The 10965-nt window shown below is 37.9% G+C and overlaps 1 protein-coding gene across 1 annotated transcript; it reads right to left on the reverse strand.

Annotated features, from left to right (window-relative positions):
- Positions 1 to 5494: 5494 nt before the first annotated feature.
- LOC118812125 (tumor necrosis factor receptor superfamily member 6B-like) lies at positions 5495 to 9749 on the reverse strand. The gene is made up of 4 exons (XM_036576866.1): positions 9624 to 9749; positions 7263 to 7629; positions 6838 to 7017; positions 5495 to 6071 (listed from the first exon to the last, which is right to left on the reverse strand). The coding sequence occupies exons 1-4, from the start codon at positions 9708 to 9710 to the stop codon at positions 5806 to 5808; spliced, it is 900 nt and encodes a 299-aa protein (XP_036432759.1). The 5' UTR covers positions 9711 to 9749; the 3' UTR covers positions 5495 to 5805.
- Positions 9750 to 10965: the final 1216 nt, after the last annotated feature.

Raw genomic sequence — 10965 nt, forward strand, 5'->3', positions numbered from 1 at the left:
GACATGCTGTCACGCACTTAAGATTGGAAAAAGGGGCTTTATTTACTGTAAGGTTTTATTTCAGTTGTCATGTTTTGTTCTCAGTGGGAAATTTCACATGTTGTGAGTCATTTAATGGGCGAGCCTGTTAAGTCAGTTAACATACAACTTCAGTGCAACTCGAGCCCTGATCTCTGTCCCACAGTACATGTGAACACATGCACACTCTTCTCAGATCAGAACCCTGGCTTCCAATGCACAAGACCACTGGTCAGGAACAAGACATCTAGACGAGGACGAGGACAATTGTGTAAGGACATGCTTCATTTGCACTCAGTCAAAGTTTCCTTGCTGCTGGTCGCTTTGAATCCCTGTCTATACCCCACAGACTACAGTCACGCAAAGCCATGGAGAGTTATACTCCCTCATTTGCCAGGAATCATGTTTAACCACAACAAGTTGTTCAAGTCAACCCCTTTTGTGAACTTTGCTGACTTAAGGGAGTGGCTTCAGCACCCTGGTCAGCAGCCAGCTGTCCTGAAGCTAGCAAAGGAAACCGCAAAAGTGCTGCGTCCTATCTTACACCAAGTCCTTGATGTTTTGGCAGCGTGTACAAATGCATGTTACTGCAAATGGGTGTACATGCTTTTTCACACTTTTGCCACTCTTATCTTACAACATCAGTGAGGCAAGTTTCAGTATGTAGTTAAGCATGAAACAGCTTACATTTCACAAATGATGAGACATTTCTGAATCATTTGCATTTTTTTATAGTTTAGCCTTACCCTCTGTTTTGGCAGATATTCATCACTGCCTTGTGTGTAAATTGTGAAAGATTATTCATTTCTGTACTTCACCCACCTTCTAATCTGATTTTGTGCTTTCGTGCTTGTTTCATGCTAATGAGAGATCTCTATCTTTTGATGTGGTTGTAATTTTGCTGTCAAAGTGTGAAGTTTTGCTGATGATTTCACTACCAGACACTTTTTTTTTGGTCTTTGGTCATTTTACTGTAATTGAGAGCAATCATGTCCCATTTTTGCCCTGTCTGCTGCCAAAAACCCAGATGATGGGTTTTTGATATCTTTAATGATATCTTTGAGTTTGCTAAGTCAATACATAGTAATATGAGTGTGATTGAATCGTTTTAATGACATTAAATCCTATATTGTGTCATATATTATCTTTCAATGGCAGATTGGGGTGGTGGGAATGAATTTGGGGTCAGCAATTGCAGGCTTACTAAATGTTTTTTAAAGGGTAATGAATGAATGAGGTTCATATTCATATTTTAAAGTTTACCCTTTAGAAGTTTGGAAACATGCCATATATACACACACACACACACACACACACACACACACACACACACACACACACATATATATATATATATATATATATATATATATATTATGGCAAGCCAAACAGGAAATATTTAATGAACATTGATATATATGGAATGAACATTTATATATATACAATGAACTTTGATATTTATGGAATGAACATTGATATATATTGAATGAACCTTGATGTACATGGATCGAACATTTAGATGAAATAATGAATAATATAATTCATAAAATGTTTTGTTTAGACAGAGAGGGACTTTTGGGGTTGTGTGTGTTGTAGCCTTGTACCCCCCCCAAACAGACTGTTTACATTGTTATTTCATGTTGCTATGTTGTTCTTCTTCAGTTAAAGTGTGTGTATGTGTTTGCTCTGTTATTTTGTGTCCAGCTCAGAGTTAGGGAGAGTGTGTTTGGTGACCCTCAGAAGAAAGAGTAGGGCTAGGAGTGACCTACCTCAATTTTCAGTTGCTTTTCAAGTGGCATTGTTTCCTTTGCTCTCAGTAAAAGAGCATTTTCAGACAGAAATTATGGCCTCATCTCACTCTTCTTCTGCACCATGTCAAATTATGTATATATTGAAACTCCACCCATCTGTGTCTTCACATCATATATCAGCCACTCTCAGGTCACTCTGTCCACGGGATCACTGTGTATAGATACTGGTCACTTTATCAGAATTCCCTTCCTTTAAGCTCCACCTGGAGTTTGTTAATGCCCATTTATTGATGTACAGTTTTTCTTGGCCATCCTCAACCCTTCAACAGTGACTTTCATTCAATATATATCAATGTTCAATCCATATATATATCAACGTTCATTGTATATATATCAATGTTCATTCCATATATATCAATGTTCATTCCATGTATATCAATGTTCATTGTATATATATCAAAGTTCATTGTATATAAATCATTTTTTGTCAAATTATCTGTCTTGAGATTTGATCTCCAATTTTGAAAGATGATAAATTGTGGATGTTAATTTTATTGTAATTTTTATTTCTGATGTTAGACTGATACATTTCTCTTTAGTTTTAGAATTGTTATTTTATATACATGTATTATTTCTTCATTTTTAGTTTTAGCTTCAGAGTTACTACTAATTATTTGAAACCAGTGATGTTTAGTTTTTTATTTTTTGTGTGTTTTAAAACACTGGGCCTCATTCACCAACCGTTCTTGAGAAGCAATTACATGTTAAAAACCACTTCTGAATTTTTTAATGAAGATTCTGACATTCCTTTGATGGAAATTTCACAGTAATTCCAAATCTTTGAATACTTGTCTATAGATCAATGGGTTCAAAGTCAGAGTTGAAAACACATTTGGGACTTTTAACTGACTTGAGCTTTATACTACAATTGTTTTGTTTTAAGTGACCCTAAACCTTAATTATGCTTATTTTATTACAACAAATGATTGAACATTCCATTTTGTCACTAACAAAAGAAGCATAACGCTACACTCTTAAAAAGATGAATCTCCAGGGGTCTTTAGTAAAGACAATGGTCGTGAGCCATGAATGTACATGCTTAAATTATTTTTTGCATTGCAAAGTGGTTCTTAAGACTGATGGACTGATGGTTCTGTATAAAACCTTTTTGAAAATGGCTTTTTATAGCACCAAAAAGTGTTCTTCTATTGTTATAAGTTTGCCATCACAACAATAGCAGAACCCTTTTTGGTGCTATATAGAGCCATTCTCAAAAAGGTTCTATTTACAACCTTATACAACATGTATGCAAAATTGCCAGCACTATTATTCAATATTTCAAAAAATTTCAAGAATCTGCAACCAAATTGGTTTTATGATTTTGAAAACATTGATTCCAAACTGTTGGACAGTGATTCCCAAATCTTTGAATACAAGTGTATATGGATCATTCCTCCGAATGGTTCTTCAGATGGACTCTCCATCAATCTGAGGAACCATTTCACCATGCAATGAACCATTTAAGCATGCATATGGGTTTGAGTGTTCATGGTTCTGTATAGAACCCCTGTCTATACTGAAGAATCCATTTTGTAGTTTAAGGTTGGTTTAATTTATGTTTTAGTTCATTGTCCTGTAATATTCAGCCTCTTTTCTTCTTCTTCAGAATTTGCTGATATTTAGTGGAATCCTTTCTTCTATCCCCACATTCCCTCAACCAGATGATGTTTGTCCATAGACACTGCACAGTGTGCCACTGAATCACTATTCCTGTGCTAGCCAAATCCTTCTGTAGGTCCATGGCAGTGATGTGGGGGTTCTGCTTTGCATACCTAACCAATCTACAAGCATATTTTTCAGAGATTATTATTGGTTTTCCTGATCTTGCCTTGATTCCATAGTTCTTCTTAACTTTTATTTCTTATTGCCATTTCAGACAGTGAAAATTACAGGCAGAAAGTGTTTAGATATCTCTTATTATCTTCTTCTGCTTTGTAAGAGTCAATTATCTTTAGTTTCAGATCCTCAGTGAGCCTGTTAGATTAGCCCATGGCTGTTGAGTGTAAGCATTACATCTTGAGAGGTTTGAAGCATATATTATTATATATATATATATATATATATATATATATATAGTAGATCGACCGAAAGGGTGTCCAAACTTTTTTGTTAAAGGTTCTATATATGACATTTTAAACATTAATATGGCAGCAAACAACTATTTTCTATGTAAAGATATAGTGGAGTAGAGGCGCCCTGATCAGAGAACGGTCACACTGCCTCTGTGTGTGTGTCGTAATCTGAGCTTCTCTGTGTTTTGTTTCGGTCATGCATGCATGTTAGTCCTGCCCTGTGAAAACTTTGGCCTTCCCCACATTTTCTTTTTGTTCCTCCCAAAGAGACAAAGACAGTGAGCGCCCACACAGCATTGTGCATGCAAGACTGTGGAGTGCAATAGGAAACATTCAGGTGAAAGTGAGCTTCCACATATTCCTCCTCTGAATATTCCTCAAAGCTGATGAGGCAGAAGTTGGCTTCCTATGCAAATTTTACTATTCTACCTTAAATCGTGCAGCAGTTCCTTTCTGCGCCCGAGGTGCCCGAATATAACTGCTGCACCATTTAAGGTGGAACGGGAAAATTCTAACAAGAAACTGGTGAATAGGGATCTGACTTCAGCTTCATAAAGAGAGTTAAAAGGCATGAAAAGGGATGAGGAGGATGCTCTGTTTCTGTTTGATAGGTCGGTAACATTAACTTATTTTGCTGTTTAACAGAACCAATACATAAGTAAGTTTTATCCCGTTTGCTGATGTTTGTGATAGCAACTGGTTAGCTTCACAAAGCAGCAACTGTAGTGACAGTTTGCTAACCTACAACCTATTAACATTAGCTACATTACTGCGTCTTTGTTCACTCTAATGTTATGTCAGGGTGTTTGTCTGTACAACATTTGCAAGGTACTTTAAGGCCCCAGAATCTAAAAAATAGTTGTCATTTGACCAGGGGTGCCCTATTTTTGGCATATAACTGTATGTGTTTTGCAAAACCAGAATTCAGCAACCACCCAGAGTCCTCAGTTTGTCAGTACAGGTAATTATTGTGGAAATAATTGTAATTGTAACTGGCTTGTTATGAATGTGTAGGTTAGACTGAAAACAGTGGAGTATACTTTTAATGAGACAGTTTTTCACTCGCAGATGAAGTCTTATTACATTGTCTTTGAGATTCTCCATTGAGTGTGTGTTTTAACCTTGAACAGGACTTAAATCAGAGTCCAGAAACCTTCCCCAATTTATCACACAAATCAAAAAGATTAGCTCTTTAATATAGATTATCTTTGAATTAGACTCACATAATAGAAACATGCCACCCAGTACATCAATCCTAATTTAGAATTTATTAGATTGTTTTGTTTAGATATGAACAGAATATGTTTTGATAAAATAAAACTGTAATGAGCTGCAGAAAACATAAAGAGGTAATAATGTTGCATGAGGCAGTTGTCAAAAAATTAAAAAAAAAAACACAGCAGGTTTAAAAAAATAAAAATTTAATTTAATACAGTGCAGGACATAATGATCAAGTGAACTGCTTGCTCATGTTTCATGTGCAATACAATCTAGAAAAATAAAACTTACTTTGACCAAATCTAGAAATGCTTAAATTCAATAAAAATCTGAAACATAATATGTATACACAGATTTATAAATTATTGAAATGGAAAAAAAAATAAATAACAATTGCAAGGCACAGAGTTTTGCAAAGACAGTGCAGTAGATGAACATACACTGCTACAGCCATTACTACAACAGAGACATCAAAAAATTTAGGAATCAGTGCCAGTTGAGTTGTCTGTGATTTAGGTTTTCAATTTCAACCCAAAACTTTAAAAAAACATTATTTAGAAGTGCTGAAGTGACTCCAGGAAGCCTTCATTCCATCTTTTATTTTAAGAGATGGGTTAAAAACTCTGGAGTTAAATGGCTACAGACATCCAGGCTGCAACCAAATACAGAGGTATTGAAATGATTTTTTACATGATGTTGTTGCTACAATACTTGGCTTCTTCTTGGAATCTCTCAATTTTCTGCTTCACTTTGTCAGCCAGGCTGTGCAGGTTTGCCCTAATAAGAATGGCTGGGAGGTCAGTCAGCTGCTGTTCTGAAGCCGTACTGAGCCAAGACCGCAACGCCCCGTCATTCACGTCTAATTTAAGAATGCGATAAAGGCGCTGCAGGCGGCGCTGTTTCTGCTGGGCGAACAGCTCTGAAAGGAGAGGCTTGATGAGGGTGGGCCAGCCTGAGGGAGATCAAAAACATCTCAGTAACATATCAAACCAGCCTGAGGTAGATCAAAAACATTATAGGAACATCAAAACAGTCAGAGGGAGACTAAAAACATTAAACCACCCTGAAGGAAACCAAGAACACCTCATTACCTATCACACCTGCCTGAAGGAGACCAAAGATATTTAAGTAACATTAAACCACTTTGAAGGAAACCAAGAACATCTCATTAACACATCAAACCTGTCTCAAGTAGATCAAAAACATCTTAGGAACATCAAAACAGTCAGAAGGACACTAAATACATCTTAGTAACATCAAACCACCCTGAAGGAAACCAAGAACACCTCATTACCTATCACACCTGCCTGAAGGAGACCAAAGACATTAAAGTAACATTAAACCAGCCTGAAGGAAACCAAGAACACCTCAGCATAATATCAAACGTGCCTGAAGAACATCAACATACACCATATTGAACGCACACTGGAAGCACAGCTAACGGTGATACTAGTAAAGATATGGGCTGCTATTACAAAAATCAAAGAGATACTAGAAAAGCAATTTGAAAATAGAGAAAAAAATCACTCAAAAGAAGAACCAAAGTACTTTTGGCTAAGTAGACTATTCTGGCATTAACTCTGCTCCACCACAAAAAGCATCTTACTTGTACATGTTTTGTACTTGAACTCTAAACTCTAAGGAGTTCTAATAAATGACACTGGAACAGTCTCCTTGAAGCTTAGTGTTTCTGGGCGTTTCTGATCAGTGGTCCTTACCTTCTGTTGTGATGTTGTTGCAAGTAACACACACGTTGTCGTGCCAGTTGGTCCCGTGGATCACCAGCTTCTCATCACCCTTGCAGGCTGTGTGTGGGGTGCACTCTGTGATGCCTGAAGCTCCATTTGCATAGTGACCATTTCTGCATGGCTCACACTCTGTATCTTTGTATGGGGTTCCTGCACACAAAACAGTCCATTAGGAATCCAGCAAAAACTGTTCCAACTCACAACATGCACACCTAAACAGAGTAGAATTAGCTTTGAGAGTAGAACTGACTTTAACAGCACAGTTGGCTCTGAGAGTAGAATTCACTTCGACAGTAGAATTGACTATAAAAAGTAAGTAGAAAGTAGAATTGACTCTGAAGGTAAAACTAGGTAGGACAGTAACCAGCTCTGACAGTTGTGAGTTTTGTAAGTACCTTTGTTTTTGATCCATTGTCCAGCGGAACACACCGTGTGCTTCTTGCAGAAGTGTGATAGCCAGTAGTATCCCTCCTTGCACTGACACACGCGGTTCTGGGAGGGCACGCATGACTGTGTCTCCTCCTGGTTGAGGGCGCACAGGTCACAGGGCAGGCACTCGGGGATGTAGTTCCAGAACTCGGTGTAAAATCCTGCGCTGCAGGGGCGACAGTCTGTGGGGCGCGTGTCTGTGCAGTGGGCATGCAGGTGAGTGCCCGGAGGACAGCGATCACAGATCACCTTTTTACCTGACGGGAGCACACGCTCGTACGTGTTGCCGTTTGCTGATACGAAGAGAAGGAGAGGCAATGCCACGAAAAGGAGCTGCAGACAAACAAACAAAGGTGTTCAGGTGTTTGGAGCCGTCTTACACCAAACACAAGCAAAAGAGCTGTTGCTATACAATCTGAAGGAGACCAAAAATATCTCAGTTCATGCAAACTCTAGGCTACATACAGTGGCTCCAAAGAGTATTTGGACATTTGTGTGATACTTAAAAATGTATTAGGTTCACTGTTTTCACACTAAGAGTCACCAGTCTGAATTTGTGCTAAAAACGTTTCTTTTTCTCTCATTTTGTTTAACATTTTATGAAGTAACCTAAAGAGTTTTGTTAAAATTTACCAAAAGTTAAAATTGTCCCAATGCTTTATGAGACCACTGCACTTTATTCCTGCAGCCACATTACCACACATAATATAACCACACAGTAGTGTTTAGCACAGAATAAAACCAGATTTATGTAAAATTGTGAAATAGTGAAACAGTAACTGAAGTAGCTTAAAAAAAGGAAAAATTATTGTATGAATTTAAATGTGCCACACATTTCTGACAAAGTTAGCAGACAGACTTTGCTACCATAACATAAAATGCAGTTTATTTAAAGCCGATATATATTTAGAAGAACCCAACTGGTTCACTTTTAAGCAACAGAACACAAGACAGAAGCTGCGTCCAAAAACCTCATATTTCTGTACTGGATATACTAAACTAATGAATGGACTTCTAATGGCAGCATACTAGTTTTAGCATTTTATTTACTATGGTAGTATGTGCTTAGAGTGCTCTATTGCTTTTTAAGCAACTATTCGACAAAATAAAGAACAAAGTAAAGCAGAAAATTCTGGCAAATCCTTCTGCCAAATACCTTTGCATTACAGTTAGAGCCATAACACTGTCACAATATCAGGTTCAGCTCAGCTTTTTCTATATGTGCCAGTTTAACCTGAACATTGTTTTGTTCCAGATAGTCTGTAAAGCATTTTACAGTCTTGTTTTCCTTGTTATCTTTTGTAGATAATTCCAGTTTGAATTATGCAGTTCTAGTGGAAAAAACATGCTCTTAGGACAAAACAGTAGCTCAACCAATCAGACTGCACCATCGGAACTCAGTCGGAACTTAATCTCAAATGGCTCCATACTACATACTATGTTGTGCACTAGGTAGGTAACAAAATAACTGCTTCAACTCCCCAAATAGCACATTATATGTCTAACAGTACAGCTATTTAAGTTTGGTCGAAGTGGTACGGCTCCCCTAACTATCATTCAGTGCACTACGTAGGTGCAGAAGCCATAGTTTCATGGCTAGTGCACTACATAGATTTGGGATTCAGCCTTACTAAGTCAGGCACGAATGATGCGTTTGGTCTCAAAGTTCTACAGTGAGAGCATTAAAGCAGAGAAGGAGCTGAAGCAGCAGAACAAAAGTGATATTAATGATAATAACAATAATAAATGCTAATAATTACAATAATTTTACTTAAAGTGCACTTTTTTATACCAGCAGCAGCTCAAAGTGCTTTACAGACATGTAACATGAGTTACAGGTGAGCGATATGGCAAAAATGTAACAAATACAAGGTGCAATACGTCGCAATTTTTATTTTTTTTAAGTCATCCGATCAGTTAGAACTGAGAAAAAAGAACCAGTAGTGCTACATTTGAAAAATATACTATCAAAAGCTGTGAATACAGTGATTTTTCTTTCTATATTAACCAAACTGTGCACTAAATCCAGTTAAACGGGACTAATTTTGCTCTCTTTCGAATGAAACATGTAGCTGATACAGATTTACACACGGCCGAGAAGCGCAGTCAGGAAAGCAGAAGCTGGTTATTAACCTACCTTCACACAATCGCTCTCACAACAGACACAGCAAAGCGCGAGCGTCGAGCTCTCTCTGCTCCTCTTGCGCTCTGCGTTAGAGCGCGTGCAGGGAGACACTAACTCACACACACATACACACACGCACACACACTGAGCGGTCTGTCGTAACACAGACTGAGAGCGAATCAGCAGCAGCAGCGTCTCTTACCCCGGTGATGGTCATTGTGCTGATCTCTGTCTCTCTGCTTTGGTGCTTCTGCTCTCTCTCTACTGGGCTTAAATTCTCTCTCTCCATCTCTCTCTCTGACGTAAGCGCTTTTTCCCGCCCTGGGGGAACCCACAGCGCGTCTTCGCTCACGTTCCATTTACGGTACGGGACAGAACCGGAGTGACGTCACCGGCCTCCGTTCAAGCGCTGTCTATCAGCCTGCATTAACAGCGCGGCTGTTTTTCTTTCTTTTCCTCTTCTCCTTTTCTTGTAAACGGCGGTGAGGTTCAGTAAGGCTGTCTGTATGTCGGTCTGTCTTCATTCTCTCTTTTCTGTCATTTCTCAGTGAGGTGGGAAATCAAATTCACCTCAAAAAAAAAGGGGGTGGGGTGGGGGGATGGGGGGGCTGTTACAGTTTGACAGCCCGTAGCTGGACAAGCATGTGACGTGAGTGACATTTTATCATCCAAATTCTATGTGTGTTGACACTTTCTGTCAGTTTTTCCGCCCAAGCACTGTCAGTGGGTGTTAATGTCTAATATTAATAGAAGATTTGTAATGATGGAAAATATCTGTTTTTTTTTTTTCCTTTCTTTCTTTCTTTGTTTATTTTGCCCTGTTTTATCTTACTCAAGCACATTCATACTCAATACTGTACAGGTAAGAGATGGAGGAGCAGATATGAAATTTCTAAACTGGCATAAAACATTAAATTATGTGTTTAATTTGGCATGCGCACTTTAGGTCTGGAAAAAGGAACTGGTCCCTTTTCTCTTTCCTCATGAGGCACAGTAAGGGTCCAGTCCACTGAAGGGGAGAGCGTGGCATGGCTGAACACATTTTGTTTTTTGTGAAGTATTTTAATGTGAAATAATTTTTTCAAGATTTAAGTTGGAATAATCATATTTTTAAACGAGCAACATTTACATCTCTGCTACAAACGATTTCTTGAACTTTGCTTGTAGCCCCTACCGTTCATGTACAATTCTACAGAAAATGACAGGAAGTGCAGTGTTACAATTTTCCCCATGGATGGATCAACTGTGGCAGACAGAGGGTCAGTTTAACACTTGCTAGAAAAGTCTGATTATTTAGTATAAAGAAAGTTATTTCAATGTGATTCTATGTGGTAAAAAACAAATATATTTTTCCAAACAAACTGCATAATATATTATCTATCTAACAGACAGACAGACAGCTCAACTGACAGATACACATGAAATTATATATAAAAACTGACATGATACTGTGTGTCAAACAATGACAAAATCTAGTGAAGGACAGCAAATAAAAACATCACACATTAATAAAATATGGAACACTTTGAGAATAACTACAGTTT

This window comes from Colossoma macropomum, unplaced genomic scaffold, assembly GCF_904425465.1.
Source record: "Colossoma macropomum unplaced genomic scaffold, Colossoma_macropomum, whole genome shotgun sequence".
Lineage (NCBI taxonomy): Eukaryota > Metazoa > Chordata > Actinopteri > Characiformes > Serrasalmidae > Colossoma > Colossoma macropomum.